The following is a 21,480-nucleotide window of genomic DNA, read 5'->3' as shown; positions in this document are numbered from 1 at the left end:
TAGCCACACCAGCTTATTGTATCCTATTAATATTGGTTGTCCTCTTTTGTGGGAATTGTGAAAGCACCAATTCGATTCCTTTAATTTTGGGTCTCTTCTCTAAGAGAAGACAGCAGTGGGTTTGCAAGTCCTTTTGCAGTCTCCGTTTGCCAGAGAGTGACCCTCTGATGCCTTCCCTGGAATCTTCCCGCAATGTCAGTGTAACAGACAGAAATGGTCAGCTATCCCAAGTGCTTTGCTCCTTTGCCATTTGGCTCGTTCTTGTGTTTTCTGCAAAACCAGCTTCTGCAATCCAAATTACTGTGCTTCCCGACTGCGCATAAATGAGAAAATACTCCTCCCTGTGAATGCACTGCTTAGTAGAGGCAATAATGAGTGCAGCTTCCAGAATTCCGTGCGACCAGCGGCCCTGGCAGGTGTCCCCGGCATTGTTCTTAACCCACAGCTGCGTTGCCATGGCAGTGCTGCTTGCTAGGTCTTTGACCCACCGGGAAAATTGACTTTCTTCATGAAATAATCCTAAGAAAAAGAGAAGTGGCCAGGCAAGCAGGTGAAATCCATTTAAAATCCCCAGGGCTAGATTAAACATTGGTGTACACAGATGTGCCCCTTTGCTGTAGATGAAACAGGAGGAGATTGTACTAAACAGTAAAGAAAAAAATACACTGAGATCAATTTCTTGAGCACTCCTCCAGGAAGATGATAAGAAATGTATCAGGGACTGGATTTTCATGGGATAAATCCTCCTTCCCCAGAAAGAATTAAAATTAAGATCTATATAAAAGAGGTGAGAATGAAAAACATCTGGGTTGTGTTGGCATAGCAACACTTTCTTGTGTGGGTGTGAGGGTACAGACGGTGGGACTCCACCCACTCATGCAAATAGCACTAGACCCACGCAGCACAGAGATGGCTGTATTACTTGGTCTGGAAAAAATAATATGGACCTTCTCTGTTTTCTTTTTTCTCTGAATTGGGCACTACTTGAGGAAAGGGAATATAATTCAATACACAGAAAGGGAAATGGAGTGAGAGGAAGTCTTTGTAAGGCACCTGAATGAAGGAGGCGTTAACGGGAGGAGAACTCTCCCTATCCTCTCCTGGAAAAAAACTTAGGGAATGTTTGGGAAAATGACCAGAACCAAGGACATTTTTTCTGCTAGAGGAATATTTCCTATAGTAGCAAAACATTGTCATCTTCCCTAGTGATGGGCATGAAGGGTATCAGAGAGGGAACTCTGAGTGAGCAGATTACAGCATTCTTGTTAACACTCCTGTCTCCCAATTGCTGTAACCTCAGCCCCAGAGTTGCTAGAGGAATCTGTCCCCATGGGTCACAGATCCTGAGGGACTACAGTGTTATAGCAAAGGTCCACAAACCATTTGCAACCAAGTCTTATCTGTAGAATGAATTAACACATCTTGAATAGAAATGTGCTTTCTTTCAGATAAAGTAAATGCTGTTGTGATTAATAATCACTAATTAATTGAATGGTGATATTAAATCATAGCAAGTTTGTGTTGTTGTGAAGTCTCAATAAACAGAAATGAAAAGCACAATTCTTATCATGTGGGCAATCTTTAAATTTTTTGACACCGACCAAACATTCTCATACTCAAAAAGGATAAGAAACCAGGCACAGTGGCTCATGCCTGTAAAATCCCAGCTCTTTGGGAGGCCTAGGAAAGAGGATTGCTTAAGTCCAGGAATTTGAGACCAGCCTAGGCAACATAGTGAGACCTCGTCTCTACCAAAAAAAAATGTATATATATATATATATTAGCCAGGCGTGCATGGTGGTGCATGCTTCTAGTTCCAACCAATCAGGAGACTGAGGCAGAGCCCAGGAGGCTGAGGCTGCAGTGAGTCATGATCATGCCTCTGTACTTCAGCCTCAGTGACAAAGTGAGACCCCAACTCAAAAAAAATTTTTTTAAAGGATAAAGAATTAGAGTCACTGATCTTTAAGTACCAATAAGGTATCTCCTCTGTTGAACAAAGTTATATCCTGATCTTAGGAAGAGTTGAGGTACCCCACAGAGTCTTGAACAACATAGAATTCTTGACAACCATTTTGAAGAGCCCTTTATTTTTTCATTTGACAAAACACACTTGAGTTAATTATATTCCAGTCTTCCACTGACCTTATAGAAAAGCTCTCCGTGTTGAGTCAGAAGATTTGTGTAACATGGTTCCCGATCACCTCACTAGCTCTCAAAGGTGAATCTCCGTTTCCTGCTTATGGTTCAGAACCAACACTCTGCAAATAGTTTAGATCTTGAGGAAGAAGAGGAAGGCTTGTTGAATGAATATTCAGCACAATGATTTTTATGGCACAAAGTGAAATAGAGACTGGATACTTCCCGGCATGTTTTGATTAGGAAGTGTGTTCAGCCAGACTTAAACACGTCTTGGCTGGGCGCAGCAGCTCATGCCTGTAATCCCAGCACTTTGGGAGTCGGATTTGCCTCGAGAGGATGGCCTGAGCCCAGGAGTTTGAGATCAGCCTGAGAAACACGGCAAGACCTCGTCACTACAATAAATCAAAAAATTAGTTGGGCATGGTGGTGCACGCCTGTAGTCCAAGTTATTTGGAAGTCTGAAGCCAGCAGGTCATGCCCCAGCACTCTAGCCTAGGTGACAGAGTGAGACTCCAACTATAAAAACAAACTCAAAATGAAAGCACTTCTCTTTGGGGCCTGACCTAGACTACTTTACTAAAAACCACTAAGTATTCCCTCAGCCGTCCTAACAGCTTATATACTGGACTTATATAGGCTGCTCTAAAATTAACAAGAGACAGATTTTTGATGTCCATTAAGTGACTTATAAGACTAAATTCCTGTAGGGTTGCCACTGGCCCTTTTATTTCCACAATTCTATAGACAACTTGGTACACTTTGTTGTCTAGAAATAGCCAGTCAGTCTTTAAAGTTCAACAAGCTGATTATTCATTATGGCAGTGAAAATATTTTTAAACATTAAAAGCTGAGTCACCAAATATGTATGGTCACTGCATGGTTAGAAAACCCATTTTAGCGTAATTGACATGAGGTTGTCCCAGAAATGAAAGTATATTGATACACACAATGTAGCAGTAATCTGTCTTCCTTTGTTCATCCATTTATTCAGCAAATAGTTACTAGGCACTGTATTCAAGGCATATACTTTTTAAGTGACCTCTGTGAAATGCTCACTTTCAAAAATGTCTCCCCAGAGGCATTAGAGTTTTCTCTAATTCTCTCTGATTGCTTTTCTTTCTTTTTCCTTTTTTTCTCTTTTTGAGCTGTTTTTGGCTTCCCCCTACTAATAATAGATCTTTAACTTGTCAACCATACATACTTTCATCATATACATATGTTCAATAGAACTAATGTATATTTTTCCTCTCCTTTGAAGTTAAAGACCAGATTGAGTCTCCTGTGCAGTGTTTGGAAGCCATGATTATTTGATTTATAAACAGACACTCAAATTGAAATCTAGGCAAATATAGTCATTAATTGTGAAAACCAGTCTATAGATTTTTTTTGAATACAATAAATCAAGTTGCATCGCAAAGTTAAAGTAGTGAACACAATATAGCATGAAGAGACCAACTACTTGACCAGTGTGACCCATGTGACCTAGGTGACTCACATGACCCATGTGACAACATGTCCCAGCCAGAGACCAACACGCTTCACTGTCAGCATCATTCAGGATTGGAATTCCAGGGATGGTGTGTACCACCTGCTCTTGGCTGGCACATGAAAGCATCTTATCCCTCTCTAAATGTTCTGCCTTAAGCAAAAAAAGGACAAAGCAATGACCAATCAGTGACCACATGCAGAAAGTATTCTGCAAATCAAGAACAAGAAAAGGAAGCAAGCCGAAAGTTCCAGAACTTATCGAAGGACTGCAATATTGACTGAGGAGCATGTAGACTGATCTTTAAACTCTTTACACCTGAGTTTCTCTGGAAAATTCCTCAGCATTCCAAATGAAACCAAAGGCATTCTGAGCTACATAAGGAAGGCAAAATCTGGATATTTGGCAAATCTAGAAGCACTGAAAGCAGAGGGAATTCTAAGGTGACCTGTAAGCTACATGAGGTTGTCTGGGTCCTTGTTTCTCTCTGCAGGATTGAGTTACTCATGTGTTTGTGGCATCACTGGACTATGCAAGGCCCCTCTTATATTTTGCTTGATTTTCTTCTACCCTTCCTCCTCTGTCCCCTCTCTCCTCTCAGTAGGTCCCTCCCCTACCGTGTCTGATTGATGTCCTTTGATATTCACGTGTCCCTATGAAGTTGAGCGTGCTGTCTGTGTTTAGGTGATATAAATGGCATCGTGCCACTCCAGATCTTGGTGTATTTCCTACTTTTTCACTCAACCAGGTTTCAAGCATCTACCCAACCTGTTCATGTGTGAGTGTATTGCTTCCAATGGCTACGGGATGTTCATCAGTACACATTTGCTGTGTCTTCTGTCTCTATCGGTGATGGGCGCCTGGGTGGCCTTCAACAATTGTGATCAGTGTTTTTATACATCCCCTTTGGATCTGAGTGAGGGTCTCCGTGGAGCTCGGGGCCTAGACAGAGCTACTGGGTCCCAATCTACATGCAAGCTTAGCACCCTGAGTAATGCCAAATTGCTCTCTGTGTCCACCCTACTGGTGGGATCTGTGTGTTCCTTTATCCATATCTACATTTGGTAGGTTCCAGTTTTCTAATCTGGGTCACCCTCCTGAATGCTTTAAGATGCATGTCTCATTTGCTAATGAGAGTCATCGTGTCTTTGCTGGAGTACATGGAAAACAGAAGAAATCAAAGGGCATCCAGAATCTCAATGGGCACAGCAGGCACGGGCCAGACCAGAGTTATGATGAGACAAAACACCCTGACTGAACATGCAGGGTTGGTTGTGAACCAAGCTGATGGGGAAGGCCAGGGATAGAGCAGGAACCCCACTGCCGGCTTGCTAAGGGACTGGAGAAGGCCCTATGAAGGAAAAGAGGAGGAGTCAGTCCCTGAGAAAAAGGTTGGAGGAACATAGGAGGCAGCAGGCCCCAAACTGCTGGCTTTCTGAAAACCACTGTGTGACTGAGGCTGGTGTCACCCTGGCTGTCCATGACATGTGCAGTAAGTGCTGCCAACCCAGAATAGACCTTGCATACCCAGGTCTGGGCAAGACACACCTGCTGGGAGTCTACTTGGGCAAGGTTGCAGTTATCCTGAAATCCTGCATGAAACATGCCTGAACGCCTGGAACAGATGCCCCAAGCCCTCCACTAGTGAGGTCTGGTGAGTGTACACATTATGATTATGATGTTAAAGATCATGCTTCTATTAAAATAATCCTGAAGCATTTAGAACTAAGAAGTGATGATAAGAATTTTGCTAGGCCTGTATTGCTAGGGTGTATGGCTTGGATTTCTGTGAGATTAAAGCAGAGAATTTGCTTTAATTCATTCACAGTAGTTTTTCCTCCCTCTTCAAAAAAATATATCCTTGGCTAACTAGTGTTTCCTAGATACTCAATTTGCCTATTCAATGGGCTAACAGTTGTATGTTTCCATACATGCTGCTGTAGTTTCAAGAACTGGGCATTTTTTTAAATGTGATTTTGGAACTTTTCTGTTTTTGTGATGATTATTGGCAGCTGTAGGAGCTACTGAAGAGGTCAAGGACATGTTGGATTCAATAACATCAAGTTTGGATGTTTATTCCCCCAAATTCTGAGTCTGCAAGGTTAGAATTTTAGAACTGAGAGTGCATTCTCTTCTTTCTTTCTCTCTCTCCTCTTACTTTAACCACCTCCCCCTAAAAAAATAAAAATAAATAAAAGCCCTCTCAGCTTTGTTTTTAATAAATGAAAATATGTCCCAACACATGACCCACAGCTGCAAACTGTTAACCTTTGCTAGTATTGAGGCTGCCCTCTGGGTCCCTCATGGGATCCATAGATAGAGGCCCTTTTGCTGCTCTGGGCCGCGAGCCCAGTCATCTGGGAGTGGGGAGGGGGACTCTTTCAGGCCAACTCAAGCTCATGAAAATATCTTCTCCGTGGGTTATTGCAACAAAAGAGCCACCTGGGCCCTAGGGTGCTAGGACTGGCTCTGAGCTGGGCAGTAGCCCCAGCCACACGCACAACTTGAAATGCGGCTGCTCTGAATTGAGATGTGCTGTCAGAGTCGGCTACACAAGGGATTCCAAAGACTGAATATGAGGCAAAGAATATAAATTTTCTCGTGAATAATTTCATATTATTATATGGTGAAATGATATTTTGGATAGATCAGATTCAATGAAACATAGTATTGAAATTAATTTTGCCTGTTTCTTTTTACCTTTTTCAAAGTGGCCACTAGAAAATGTAAACTTATGTATGTGGCTCACATTATATTTTGCTTGGCCCGTGCTGGTCTAGGGGGCTGGGATTTATTTTTAACTACTTCAATAAGTATCAAACATTCACAATAATTTAAATACAGTTATTTCTTTATTGTATGAGCTCTTGCAGGGGGTCAACATTATATCCACCCCTGTTTTAAAGGATAAGGGGTTTTTCAAAAGTTTCCAAAGCACCCCAGGTAGTCTAGCAACTTCTCTTTGATGGAGTCCAGGTAGTGCTATTTCTACCCAGAAGCTAACTAAAAGCTCTGTAATGTGAGGTACTTCCTTCTGGTCCTTCCGGGATTGGTCTTCATCTGACTAATGAGGCTGTCCACCAAGCAGCGAGATGGAAGGACATGGGTTACCTCGGCAGTCAAAGGGGAGCTTTTCCCAGTCCTGCCAGGCCCTTCTGTTCCTGATGCTTGTCTATAAGACCAATGTGTACTTAAACTTTGAGGTTGTTTCCTAGCTCCCCAAAGTCAGTGAGTCCCAAATCTTCAAATAATATTCTATTCATACAGATTTCTTAAAGATTAAGAGTTTCTAGAAAACAGAGCCTGTAGGGACCCAGCGATGACACATTCATTGCATAAATCACAGTGTTAGACTTAAGAGCAGGTACGTTCCCTTCTCATTAGTGTCATCTCTCCTATGGCAACTGATAGAAGTCCCCTATTGAGAACAACCAGATGAAATTGCAAGGCAAGAAATAGAGCTAAAGAGCACTGTTCCCTTTCCCCTGCTCATGGTAGACCCTGCAGATAAGCTGGGAGGACTCACATTTCTTCTTAACCCAGGACTCCAGGAAGAACTAAATCCTCGGAGTGAGTAGATGATGTGGGACTTGCTCATTGGCTCTTGGTGTTTCTCATGTTAGTCTCTGGGAATACAGTTAAAATGCAGACTCTGACTCCAGGTTCCAGGCAGGGCTTACCTAACAAGCTCCCAGGAAATGCTGATACCACCGCCCTGTGAGCCACACTTCAAGTAGCAAGGTTCTGCAGGTGTTATTTGCTTGTATGCACATTCATGAAAAATGACCCTGCCTTAAGCCTGGGAGGTCAACAGTGCCAGACTGACATTCAAGACAAATGGTATATTGAGAAAAGCCAACATAAAAAGAAATCTATGCCTTAAAAAAAAAAAAAAAAAGACACAATGACAGTTCTCTTTACAAAGGAATTCATATCACAGCACCTTTCAAAGCATCTCTCTTCATGCATTGTAGCGTTAGTTATAGTTTACTAACTGGAAAAGTACTGAGTGAATTACCACCTGGAAATAAAGTATCTCCTGAGTGTTATAAAAAATAACATTAATATTGACAGTCTTTGTTATTGAGCATTTATTGTGTGCCAGGTGAGTATGAGGGGAAATTCCCAAAGCCCAGAATTTATTTATTAAAAATTGTATATTTATTCTCACATGTTTAAACTTCAGTCACCTTCAAAGTACTCTCCATTTGATGTAATATACCTATCGAGATACTTTTCTCACTGCTCAAAACAGTTTTTGAACTTGCCAATTTTGCAGTCTTTTAGTGTGCTTCTGCCGTTTGGGTTTCACATCTTCCACATTGGCAAAACATTTCCCTTTGAGAATTTTTTTCACCGGAGAAAACAAAACAAGTCACTTGGGGCGAAATCGGGTGAATAGGGAGGGTGGGGCATGAGGGTCATGCATGCCGTTTGGGATAAAAAAAACTACTGAACACTCAGTGCAGTGTGTGCAGGTGCACTCCTAAATCACCCATCATGAAACGGGCAAACGTGTTGAAAGAATCTCAAAAAAAAAAAAAAAAAAAAAAAAATTACTGAAGCCGAACACAGCCTCTCACAGCAACACTAGCTCTTACACTGATGCCAGTGAGTTCCTAGAACCCTTACCTAGTGGGGGAAGCCTGTGTTACCAAACTGGATAATTCTGTTTTTTGGGGATCCCTCTCCTATGTATACATATATGGGTTATCTAGCTGAATCTTCAACATACTCTAGCAAAGTGAGTATTACTATCCTCATGCTACTGATGAGAAAACTTAAAATAACCTGCCAGTAAAAAAATATTCTGAGTAGAATACCATGTCTCCAGACTGACTCTGGCTGACTGTCTTTTTTTGACCTGAAACAGTCCTCCGTGTGGGGAGCTCTGAACACCATATTTTAAACAGATGGTTATTTATAATGTCTTTCTCTTCCTTGGCAATTTAAATTAAAATGTCAACTTGAAGTAATGTTTCAGAAAGCCACCAGGAAGAATGGTAAAGAGAGCTGAATTAATCAACAAAGGAAGAAGAAAATCTTCTTTTATCATAGAGTACATCATTGTCAATGGAAAACAAAGTCTTGGTAAAATTAGAAGACATTTAAAGAGATGGACAGAGCAAATAGCAGTTCAGCTCATAAAATAAACACAAGGAAAGCAACAAGTGCAGTTTAACCTTGCCCGATACCTTTCCCTATGAGTAGGGCAGCATCGTTCGGCAACGAGCCTCCAGACACATGTTACCCAGAGCTTTCCCATTCCTCCCTTTGCTCCAAATCAAAACCAGCATTTCCCACTTAGATGGCTTCAAAGTATGACAGAATGGAATGACAAACAAGACACAAAAGACAGTTGTGTACTGTCTGATTCTATGGCCATGAAAGTCTAGAAAAAAGCAGATCTGGGGTTGCCAGGGCTCAGGGTAAGTGTGGGGCGGGGGCTGACTTCACGGAAACACAAGAATACTTTTCAGGGTCATGGAGAGATTCCGTACCATGTCATGGGACTCTATGCATTTGTTAAAACACATGAAAAATGTGCACTTAAAATTGCTGAACTTTATTGTATGCAAGTTCTATGTAAATATAATGAGCTGCAAGTAAATTAATCAAGCAGATTTTGCAAAATGTGGAATAGCATTTTGGCTCTTTTTTATCTGACTCAAATAAAGCAAAATGTGGTATCCCTTTGGTAACAGAAAATCAGCTCAACTACGGAGCTAGAAGTTATTGAAAAGAAGAATATCTGCAGCCGCCACAGCCTGGGAGTTGCCAAGAGTTTCCTGGATGAAGTCCATCCAAGATACGGCTTTTAGTCTCTCAAGGTCTTTGGACGCCTGGAAAGTGGGTCGTCTTTCAGAATATCTGCGTCACTGTGCAGAAGATGTTAGTAAATCAAAGACCAGCTGGATTTGTCCTTAAATGCAACAAAATACGTACTTGCTTGAAAGTACTATTAATCCTTTCACTCACTGGACAGGGAAGATTGGTTTTACGGTCTTGATTCCTTTCATATGTTATCAGCACCTAGTATTTTTTTTTGGTAGAACATATATATGAGGCATTAAACTTGTGCTCTGGCAAAGCAGAGATCAAATGACCGCTTGGTTCTAACTCTTAGAAGTTTGCAATTAATACTGATACCAAGTATTTTTACAGAGTGAATTGGAATATTGAAGCCATTCTTTTAACTTCACTGCAAAATATTTTGCCTAAAATATTCAGTTATTAAAGCAAAAGCATTAATATCTGGATTCTTCAGATAATTCTGTTTTTGGCAACAAGTGACAGAAAACCAAGTTAAATGGGCTCAGACAATAGGGGCATTCACTGGCTCAAGCGTCTGGAATTCTAGTTACAGCAGCATTCAGGGCTGGCTAAACGGGGGTCTCAACGATCTTATGACACTATGATTTTCTTCCCTCTCTCTACTCTGCTGACAGGGAAGCTTCGTCTTAAGGTTTTTTCTCTCATGGCCACTAAGATAGAACTGTGCCCACCATTTTCTCACTTATTCCCTGAGGGGAGAGGAAAAAGATTCCCTCAGAAACCTCTGACTTAAGAGCCATGAAGGACTTCCCCATTTCCTGCCCATTTTTCAATTGGCTCAAATTGGATCATCTGCCCATTTCTCATTGGATCAAATTGAGTCACATGCCCAGTTACTGGCACAGAGGGTAAAATTACCCTTAGATCAGGCATCCCGCTACAACTGGAAGCAGAATTAGCTGCCCCGAGAACATGAATTGATGAATTTGTGGGTGAGGGTGGAATGGGCTGACAAGTGGGGGTTTTGTTAGGATAGAGAAAGTGGAAATAATACAATCAGGTACACTATGTCTAACTTAAATCCTTGACTTTAAAAGTGAGCTATTTTTTGTTATGTTTGTAACTGTACCTGGCACACAAAAATAATTAAGAGAATATTTGTGGCTGAAAAGAAGAAAATAAAAACTATCATAATCCCACTACCTCATGAATACTATTACTGAACTGCTACAAGTATACTTATTATTATTATTATTTTAATCTGGAGTCACCCATGCTGGAGTGCAGTGGCATGATCACAGCTCACCACAGCCTCGAGCTCCTAGACTCAGGTAATCCTCCCACCTCAGCCTCTCAAGTAGCTGGGACTACGGGCACATGCCACCATGCCTGGCTAATTTTTTGATTTTTTGTGGTGACAAGGTCTCCCTATGTTGCCTAGACTGATCTTGAACTCCTAGGATCAAGCAATCCGCCTGTCTCAGCCTCGCAAAGTGCTAGGATTAGGGGTGTGAGCCACCACTTGGCTACCTTCCTGTTCTTTAATCCCTGGTGCCTTAAGTCTTGTTTCTAATTGTTTATAAATGATTAATAAAAATACTAGCTTTATAGAGATTGTATGAGAATTAAATAAAATAATCTATGTAAAGTACTTAGCCCAAAATATAATATTACATACACCCAGAGATCAGTCATTTTAATGTGGTAATATATATAAACTAATTGTAGAAAGCATTTTGGTAGCAAATCATGTAATAATATATTGTGGTAATATACCAAGTTTTTATCTTTCACCTCTGATATCTCTGTCTTATCTTTGAAGCAGCAACCATTAAGGTAGATAAGGAAAAATTCCTCACTGGGGTCATAAAATTTAGAAGAGCAGTTCAAGGAACAACTTAGTCGACATTGTATTAGTTAGGGTCTAGCTCAACTTGCAGTAAAGACAGAGACCCCCAAAATATATTTAAAAAGGAGAAGAGAGTTTTTCTCTCTAACATGCCCACCCAGAGGTGAGCAGCCCAGGTCTGTGAGGCAGCTTTGTTCCTTGCGGCGTCTAGGGCCCGGGTTCCATTTATCTTGTATCCCCATCACCCGAAATAGGTTGTATGGAATTCCTTTTTAAAGGATGGAACCTAGCACTTACTTGACATCTGCAGCAACTGCTTCGCTGAGGTCTTCGTCACAGGGTACCTGTAGTTGAAGGAGAAGCTAGACAAAGTGTCCCTCACTGGACATTGGTGTGCCTCACTAAAATTCCATGGATTCTGTTATCAAAAGAGAAGGGAAGATTGGGTGGTGAAATTAGTGTCTTCCATGAGCATTGTCATGGAAACTATGTTTCGTTGACTCTAAGACATTACTGATTTTAAGACACACACATTATCATTTTATGTACTGCTGAGTAAAATAAACAAAGCTGTATAAACTGTGGTGCGTTGCTTTCTTACCAGTTCAGTTTAAGATGTATCCCAATTTGAGAGATGTTAGATGTGAAAAAAAAAATATGTCTTGGTATAGAAGAAATACAAGATTGAGAAGCCCTTGTGCATGTGGGGTGGGGAGGGGTGTGTTTGGGAGATGTGATCTGAAGACATTCATTTTGCAGTCTACTTTTGTGTATGTGACTTTCCCTGGAGCAGACAGAGGTCCAAGATATCAAGCTTTGAATGACCCATTGAATTTGCTGTCTAGAATATGTGATTGATGAGATGCTGTCAGTATGCATTTGCTCTAAGTTAAATCCCTGTGACTACTGGTAGAGATACCTTGGTTCAAAGGCTTGGGGAGAATTTACCTAGATTTCCATCCAATCTGGGCCAGATCTGGAGCTGAGCAAGCAGAAGAGAGGGTTCCATCCTGAAGAGGCAGGGTTCTCATTTAATAGGGGGACAAAAACTGAGGGTATCACTTTGAGGAACAGACATGGCCAAAGCACTTGACTTCTCACTTTAGCATTCGGTTATTGCAATGTTTGCTGAACACCAGGCATTTTGCTGGATGCAAAAACATGACGTCTGCCTCCCAAGAACCCCAGACCCACAGGGAATGCAGCTGTACAGGTGTGAGGGTAGAGGTCTGAGGAGGGGAGACGCAGATCAGGGAGCTGTTAGTTCTCTCTAAGGTTAGGAAGGATACCCAGAAGAGACGAAGTCCAGACTGAGGAGATAAGGGGCCCTTCAAGCAGAAGTGTGAGATTCTGCAAGTCAGGGACACATGTTTAAATCAAAATTGAAGAAAAGATCAACTTTATTGGATGGTCAAGTAGAGATGAGCTGAATTTTCCTGCATCAAAAAGATATTAGATTCTAGTAAGAAGACACAGGCAAAATAATGCCTTCGGCATTAGCTCTTAGACTGACATTACTCTGCTTGTCAAAGTAAGATTTGAGGATTTCATACAGAAAGGAACACTTGGTTGGTTCCCACCCACTTTACTCATGCTCTCATTTTCCCCCCATTTAATAAACGTGTGTTTTACTCTGGGACACACAGAGCAACTTAATGTAAAGTACTGCAATGATCCTAAGAATGATTCTCAAGGCAACAGCCCTATTTTTGTGAAATTGAGCTGTTCAGAATACCAGAGAACAAGCCCTTTCACTCTCATGTTTTAAGATATAATCACCAAAGACCCTAGTCAGTTCAGTAAGATTATTTGATTTTGTGGCTTTGAATCTGGTTAATGACAAATCTATACTATGCAGGTGTTTTTTGCTGTATATTGCTACTGAAATTTGCTTTTCTCATATAGATCACTGTTACAGATGAGGAAGTTAGTAATCCATCCTTTTTAGATCTGGTGAGAACTCCCCAAATGAGGAAGTGCACACTTATACTTATGTTTGCTTGGTAAGTTTGACTCGTGATGGATTTAAAAGTTTGTACCAAATTTATAATGCGCCCTTTCCCTCAAATCAGGTTGAAGTTGTTTCTTACTTGTTCTTCTCTGGTGCCTTTCAATGTTGCTACAGGTTTACGAGTGCTGTGGTATATCAAGGACTTGTCATGCGCCTGGGAATTATAGGAGGCAACCTTTATATAGACTTTTTCATCTCAGGAGTTGTGGAACTGCCAGGAGCTCTCTTGATCTTACTAACCATCGAGCGTGTTGGACGACGTCTCCCCTTTGCAGCAAGCAATATAGTGGCTGGGGTGGCATGCCTTGTCACTGCATTCTTACCAGAAGGTAATCATCCTCCAAATGTGTTTGGCAGACAAAGAACTTGAAAAATTTTAAATCAAAATAATCAAGTCTAGGGAACTGCCTGTCCTTAGGAAATAAGGGGGGACCCCCCAAAAAAACCCAGAATATATTTATTAAAAAACATGTATTTATTCTTATATGTTTAAACTTCAGCCACCTTCAAAGGACTCTTCATCTGATGCAATCCACCTAAAGAGATGCCTTTTCCCACTGCTCAGAGAGTTTTTGAACTTGTCGATTTTAATGTCTTTTAGTGCTTTTGCCATTTTTTGTTTCACCTCTTCCACTGGTAAAATGTTTCCCTCTGAAGACTTTTTCATCCTGGGAACCAAAAAAAAAGTCACTTGGGGTGAGATCAGGTGATTAGGGAGGGTAGGGCATGGAGGTCATGCCATTTGGGGCCCCAAACTGCTGAACACTTAGTGTGGCATAGGCAGGTGTGCTCATAAATCATCCATCATGAAATGGGCAAATGCACTGACAAAATTTCAACAACAACAAAGTTCACTGAAGCCGAATGCAGCCTCTCACAACAACGCTGGCTTGTACACCGAGGCTAATGGGTTCCTAGAACACTTATCTAATGGGGGAAACCTGTACTACAAGGGCCGACCCTCCAAAAAATAATTCTGGTTTTTTGGGGAGTCCCCCCTTTGTAGAGAATTGTTCCTCCTTTGTATGAAACACTTTTGTGGGTTCGGACTAAAGTTTCCTTGCACTGACTTCAATCCAGGCAAGGAGCCCTGAGAGATGGTTGGTCATCAGCAAGACTGGCCCCACCCAGGCTATGCCAGGAGCTCAGGCAGGTCCTGGGACATTTTGGTGGGAGGAGGAGGCGTGAGCTCAGCATAACTGCAGCAGTTCGGACAATGGCTGTAAGGAGAGAGAGATGCTGAGAGCAGGAATTAAGAGGTGGCAGTCAGGCATGGGTAGAAGAGGGGGATTTCATTCCAGAGATCTTGCGGAGTTCAGTTTTTCAGAGCCTGATGACTGTGGCTGGGGTGCAGAGGGTGTGGGTGATCCCAGATACATAGTTAGCATTACCCATGTGATCGCTGCTGTAAGAGTACAGCAGAGAGTGGAGAGAGGAAGGCCTTACATCCCAGGGAGTGTGTGAAGCAGAGCATGTTAATCATCTCCGTGTTCAAGGGGTGTGAAGCGGGGATTAAGAGCTGGTTTCCCTGGTTGTCCTTTGTGTCTGCACAAGAAAGGTTGTTCATTCTTTGAGAATCCACTGAGGATCAGCAAAGAAACAGACAAGACTGCAGAAGTCAGAACAGTCAACCATTTACAGATGAGCTTAAGGTTTACGAATTCCCCAAACATCAGGAAGACCTTATTTTAATAAAATTACAGAAATGCCAATTTTGAGAACACACACACATAAGATGTGCAAGTCCTCTGACATATTGGACTGGTTGATGAGAAACAGTCTGCTTATTTACATTGTTTCTGTTTTCCTCACGTGTGTTAGTTTCCTAGGTACTGCTGTAATCAAGTACCACAAGCTGAGTGCCTTGAACCAACAAAAGTTTACACTCTCAGTGTTCTGGAGGCTAGAAGTCTGACATTAAGGGGTCCCAGGGTTGGTTACTTCCAGAGGCTGCGAGGGAGGATCTGCCCATTTCTCTCTCTGAGCTTCTGGTGGTTGTGAGCCATCCTTGGCATTCCTTGTCATCACTCTAGTCTCTGCCTCCCCATATTTACGGGACAGTCTCCTCTCTATCTCCTTGTTTCATTAACTCATTTCATCGGTAAAAACCTTATTTCCAAATATAGTCCCATTCTGAGGCTCTAGGTGGACATGACTTTTGGGCAGCGCTATTCAATTTGCTACACAGAGTGAACATATTCTGAGAGTTGCGATAACTAGCTATTAATACATGTCTTCCTGGTAGCTATTCATTAATAAACTCTAAATTAGGAGGAGGATAAAGAGGTGAACAAGATAAACACAATTTCTGCCTTCAGGAAATGCACAATTTAAGTAGAAAGGTGAAATGTCAAGAACATGAGTGACTTCACTGTTCTATTTTACGTTGGTACTTTGGGTTTAATTTATTATTATTATTTGAGTCAGAGTCTCACTCTGTCACCAGGCTGGAGTGCAATGGCATGGTCACGGTCACTGCAGCCTCGACCTGCTGGGCTCAGGTGATTCTTCACCCTCAGCCTTCTAAGTAGCTGGAACTACAGACATGCACCACCATGTCCAGCTAATTTTTTAATTTATTCTAGAGACGATCGCCAAGTTGGTCAGGCTGGTCTCGAACTCCAACTCCTGGGTTCAGGCAATTCTCTTGCCTCAGCCTACCAAAGTGCAGAGATTGTAGGTGTGAGCCACTGTACCCTGCTGGGTTTGATTTTAAAACGCAGTTCCCTAAGATGAGGGCTTCTGTTCTTATCACATGAGGAATAGGGATGAAATACTTATGGCAGATGGAACTAGGAATGTGGAGAGAAAGATTAAGGATTTAAGCGTGGCCCATCATTTCATGACATATACTTCACCCTAGAGGATGTTCTCTGGCCCTTAGACTGATTGGGATGATTTTAATGTGGTGGCATTCAGCATGACCCCAGAAAACAATGCAGACTGTGTGTCCAAACAAAAGTTGAAGCAGCATGAGTAGGACTCAAGTTGTTTTGTAGAGAACATTTTTATATACCGAAAAATAGAAGACAAATGGCCAGGTGTAGTGGCTCACGCCTGTAATCCCACACTAGGGTGAGAGGATCACTTGAGCCCAGGAGGCTGAGGCTGTGGTGAGCCACGATCATGCCACTGCGACAGAGTAAGACTACAACTCGGGAAAAAAAAGAAAGACAGAAGGAAGGAGTGAGGGAGGGAGGGCAAGAGGAAGGAAGGAAGGAAAGAAGGAAAGAAAGAAAATAGAAGGCAAAGAATAGGCTTTTCTTCTTGGTCTAATTTGTTTTATTTTATAGGTATGATTTCTCAATTGAAGCTTTAGAATTGCTCTCAGCAAGACTAAAAACCAATTGCTTTTATTCTAGGCACATTTCATGTCAATATTCTGCAGATTTGGCTGCTTTTATAGTCATATGTTGGTCATGACCGACTGGCAAGAATAAGTTTCAAATCCCTAAAGCGATTTCCAAATATTAGCAGAAGATCCTCCCTTGAGCTGGCAGTCCTTCCAAGTTAAAAAGGCTTTTGGACTGGACTCTTGGGACTGGTGAATTAGCATTAGAAAGGCTTTTCCTCTCAGTCCTTCCCGACAGCATCCGCAGGTCACCAGCCCCTGCGCTGAATGCTGATGAGCTCTTGGGAGAAATCATCCCTCAAATTCTCTCCCAGAAAACAGTTTAACTGGCCTTCCCTCTGCTGAATCCAACTTTTCATGGTCTGAAGAGTGAAATTCTGGAAAAAGGAATAGTCTTTCTGGCTGTATCCTCATCTAGGACTCACTGCTTCTAGCTCACATCTCTGAACTCTCATTAAATTCTGGAAAATAAAGTGCTTTCTTTATCCATACCTATCTGCCATCTTTAATTGGAGTGGATTTAGGATGACTACCATCCTGCAGTTTAGATAAGTCTTTTTAAAATGAACTTGTCTTCTATTTTTATTTCTCTTTAAGTGAAAAGTAAGTTCATGTGTTTTAATTTACACATTTCTATTAGGACTTTTCACTACATATTAATTTAAGAACTCAGCAGATAGTACATTCAGAGGAAATTCAAAATTTTGCTTATTTTAAAACCTGTACTCGTTCTTCAGTATTAGAGGTATTATTTCCAATAATCCCTAGTAACTTGACCAAATCCTCATTCAGAGAGGGGCATTGTTTCTCTAAATTCACTTATAACTGTGGAAGACTATCTCGGTTTCAATACTCATTTTTACATTGCCTTTTTGTCATTGCTACCAAAAGATACCCATCTCCACCCCAAATGAATTTAGCATATTCCTGAAATGATCTAAAGTTTTTGTGTGCATATATTATCCTTCACACTTCCTAACTGGTTGTTTTCTTTTCACTCTTTAGTTAGTGAGCAGTGCAGTGCCTTAGGGACTTCTCTTTTGTGCACAGTTCAACAAAATCAATGTCCTATTATTATTATCATTAGATTCTGAACCCTGCTGCTTGGGAAAAAGTGAGGAGTCTCTCGGTCAGCTTGTGAGGGAGACCACATCCCTTGGCAGCATTTTCTGAACATTTTACTGAATTGACTAGTCATTTGTCTGAGTTAATCACATACGTTTTTCGTGCAGGGTGAGTGTGTGTTTTAATCTGGTCTCTTGGCTTTTGTTTGTTTCTTTCCACCCAACAGTTCTACCCTCAGTTGTAAACTTGGGTTGTCATTGAACCAATCAGTGGAACTTACTTAGAGAGCAACTTTGATTTAGTAAAAAGAAACTTAGGACTCCAGCACCTCACCTAGATAATGACATTATCTCCACAGTGGTGGGTGGCCTTCACCTTAGCAGCCCCAGAGCAGCAGGAACTTGCTCCATCAGGCTGAGACCCAGGAATCTGGGCCATGGATCCCAATTCCCATTCCCAGCATCACCTGCTCATTGAAAGACGAGGTGGAATGCATTTCCTATTGCCCGGTCCTGGCCTCCGTAAGAAGTAAGGCCTAAGTAAAATACATGTTGACAACTCATTCCGCGCCAGAACAGATGGTGGCCCAGTGCATTAGCACAGCTCTGACCCTCCTTCTTCCCTGATGTCACCATCAGTGTGACAGCTGCAGGTGTTCTCATTTGGGAAAAACATCAAGTACACCAGGACGGCCTGGGCCAGTTCACTGTCAAATGTAGTATACTCAGGCCTCCCAACAATGGTATGGATTCTTGGACCATTTTTTTCTCTGCTTGTCCTCTGGGTAGTTGTTTCCTTTAATGAGTTTTTGCTGTTTCTGGTTTGTTGACTGTTCTGTAGAGAGAACACACATGTGTCTTCGGAACTTGACTCTCTTATTTCATCCTCCTAATTCATGCCTATTTTTCTACTGAAAAACTATATATTCAGGAAGGTTTGATAATTCTCTTAGAAGAAAGGATGATTTAGTGCTGGGTGAGCATGTATGAGTGATAAGGTAAATGTCTCATGTTCAAAGATGAAAGCTGAGCTAACCTGGGTGTCCTTAGCTGTGCTTTGAGATCAGATGTGGTCTTGTTCATGCAGGCGTATGTCCTCACACCAAATCCTCTGGGAAAAGATGACATAAATTGCACAACTCTTAAGAGTTTAGAGCACTGATTTTTTTGGAGTAAAACTGGTTAATTTGAGTCTGGGCACAGTTGCTCATGCCTGTAACCCCAGCACTTTGGGAACCGAGATAGGAAGATTGCTTGAGCCCAGGAGTTTGAGACCAACCTGGGCAACATGGCGAGACCCATCTCTATTAAAAATAATAATAATAAAATATAAAATAAATAAAAATAAGAAATTATTAGCACCTCTGTTCTTAAAATACAAAAGAAAGAAAATATTTAATAGTAAATACTTGGTATTTCCCACTAGGGAAGAGGAGAGCTTCTTCTCACAAACAGAGAGGGCCTAAAACAGTTCACTTTAAAATGGATGTACCAACCAGCATCTAAGGATTTGGCTCTTTCTGGATGATTCTTGGAGGAAGTAGCATGATTAGGGATAAGGAAGACAATAAATGACACGTGTTTTAGTGCTATCAAGTAGAATAGATATCCCCTTCTAAAGGTCCCGGTCCTCAAAGCCTGCTACTCTCTAGAAACCATCACCAGCCCATGTGAGGAGTTTTCCTGGCATGTTAGGGAATTATTATTCCATGTGTCATGACTATGGGGTATGAACAGAGAGAGGAGAGTTGGGTAATCAATGGGGTAGTGTGGTAGTCCAAGGGCACAGTTGGAGACTACCTTCTGGACAAAAGTTCAGAGTCTTCAGGTTCTCCAGGAAGACACTGCCTTGGACAGAGCTCCAATGTAGTGGTTGCTCAAAAAACAGTTCTTGAATTGTACTTCTAGAATCCAACTCTGCATAGAAAGGCATTGAGCACACTAAAATATTAGCTGTCCTCCTGGTGGTGGTGGTGGTGGTGATGGTTGTTGTTGAAATCTAGCTATAATATTGGAAGGTTCTGGCCAGGCACCGTATTTCACACTTGTAATCCCAGCACTTTGGGAAGCTGAGGTGGGAGGGTTGTTTGAGCCGAGGAGTTCAAGATAAGCCTTGGCAACATAGCAAGATCTCATCTCTACAAAAAAATTTTAAAAAAACTTAGCTGGGCATGGTGGCACATGCCTGTAGTTCAGCTACTTGGGAGGCTGAGGCAGGAGAATCACCTGAGCCCAGGAGGTTGAGGTTGCAGTGAGTCGTAATCATGCCACTGCACTCCAGACTGGGCAACAGAGTGAGACCCCAACTCAAAAAAAAAAAAAAAGAAAAGGGGAAAAAAATGCTCTATCATTTGTGCTTAAAATTAGCAAAGGCTTATGGCTACAGAACATAAGCAAATGCCTTTTGTTGTTTTGTAAAATGTTAATGAATCAGACTCCTAACTCCTCCCTCCCAAACTTTTTGTGTTTGCAGGGATACCATGGCTGAGGACCACAGTGGCTACCCTGGGAAGATTAGGGATAACCATAGCCTTTGAAATTGTTTATTTGGTAAATTCAGAGCTGTACCCAACCACATTACGGTAATTCCAACATATGTGTTATGATTTCTCCTAAGTAACTTTATAGACAAATGTTTTAAGTTGACTTAAACACTGTAAAATAACTTCTTGTTGGAGACCATCATACTAAGCAATCCATCACAGGAACAAAGAACTGAACACCGCATGTTCTCCCTCATAAGTGGGACCTGAATTATAGCCACACGAGCACAAGGGAGGGATGGACAGTTACTGGCCACTGCTGGGGAGGGAGAGAGGGAAGGAAGGAAGGAAGGGAGGGAGGGAGGGAGGGAGGGTACACGTGACAACACAAACAGGACCTGGTCCGCCACCAGAGGGCAAGAGGTCCTGTTGGAAGCCCAAACTTCACCTGTATGCAGTCTACTTATGTAGATAATTCTCACTTGTACCCTATATCTCTATAATAAAATAAAATACTTCCATAGCTTGGTGGTATATCAGCCTGGGTTGAATCTAGCCAGTAGAGAAGATATGCTTTGAGTTACAGCTGCCTTCTGCTTGCTGCCTGCTGCATTGTGTGATGGAAGTATGTCTCATCCAGACAGCTCTGGTTTTCGTGAACAGGCTCTAGACTCGGAACCAGATGACCCCTTCGCGCACTTGCTCAGTTTGTAGGTCAAATCTGCCCTCATCAGCATCCACTGCTGCAAGACCCAGTCTCTCTTCTGACCGTATTACAGGTCTTGCATCTGTGAGCAGCAGTTACTGAAGGACAGAATGAAACTGTGTACACGGATTAGCGCAAATTGGCCTCCTCTGCCATGAAAGTATTCTGTGGGCACACTTGGCTGTCACACAGGAATGCCAAAGTGTCACGCAGTGTCACAGAGCAGGCAGTGGAGTGAGCTCCTGCTGGATGAAGACCTCTCCACCCAGGCTGGGGACTTCCTCACTGTGAAGTGTACAGAATGAAAATGATTTGATAAGAGTTCCTGAGAGTGGTCGCTTACAAGGTTAAAAACTATAGAAATGGAAAGCAAGCCGGGCTCGGTGGCTCAGCCTGTAATCCTGTGCCTTTGGGAGGCTGAGGTGAGTGGATTGCCTGAGCCCGCGGGTTCGAGACCCGCCTGGACAGGCGAGACCTCATCTCTCAATAAAATCAAAAAATTAGCCGGGCGTGGTAGCTCGCACCTGTAATTCCGGCTACTCGGAAGGCTGAGCTGTAATTCCGGCTACTCGGAAGGCTGAGGCGGAAGGATCGCCGGAGCCCAGCAGGCGA

At 42.1% G+C, this 21,480-nt stretch overlaps 1 protein-coding gene across 1 annotated transcript in view; it reads left to right on the top strand.

The window, feature by feature from the left end:
- Positions 1-21,480, top strand: part of SLC22A3 (solute carrier family 22 member 3) — a 51,187-nt gene that overhangs the window by 20,864 nt on the left and 8,843 nt on the right. The window contains exons 5-7 of the mRNA XM_008067895.2: positions 13,158-13,255; positions 13,378-13,592; positions 20,153-20,261. Coding sequence (XP_008066086.1) covers positions 13,158-13,255; positions 13,378-13,592; positions 20,153-20,261 — 422 coding nt within the window. The remainder of the gene's footprint in view (positions 1-13,157; positions 13,256-13,377; positions 13,593-20,152; positions 20,262-21,480) is intronic.

The sequence above is a fragment of the Carlito syrichta genome, unplaced genomic scaffold (assembly GCF_000164805.1).
Source record: "Carlito syrichta isolate Samal-C Ts95f unplaced genomic scaffold, Tarsius_syrichta-2.0.1 Scaffold309813, whole genome shotgun sequence".
Classification (NCBI taxonomy): domain Eukaryota; kingdom Metazoa; phylum Chordata; class Mammalia; order Primates; family Tarsiidae; genus Carlito; species Carlito syrichta.
This window is presented reverse-complemented; position numbering and strand designations above follow the sequence as displayed.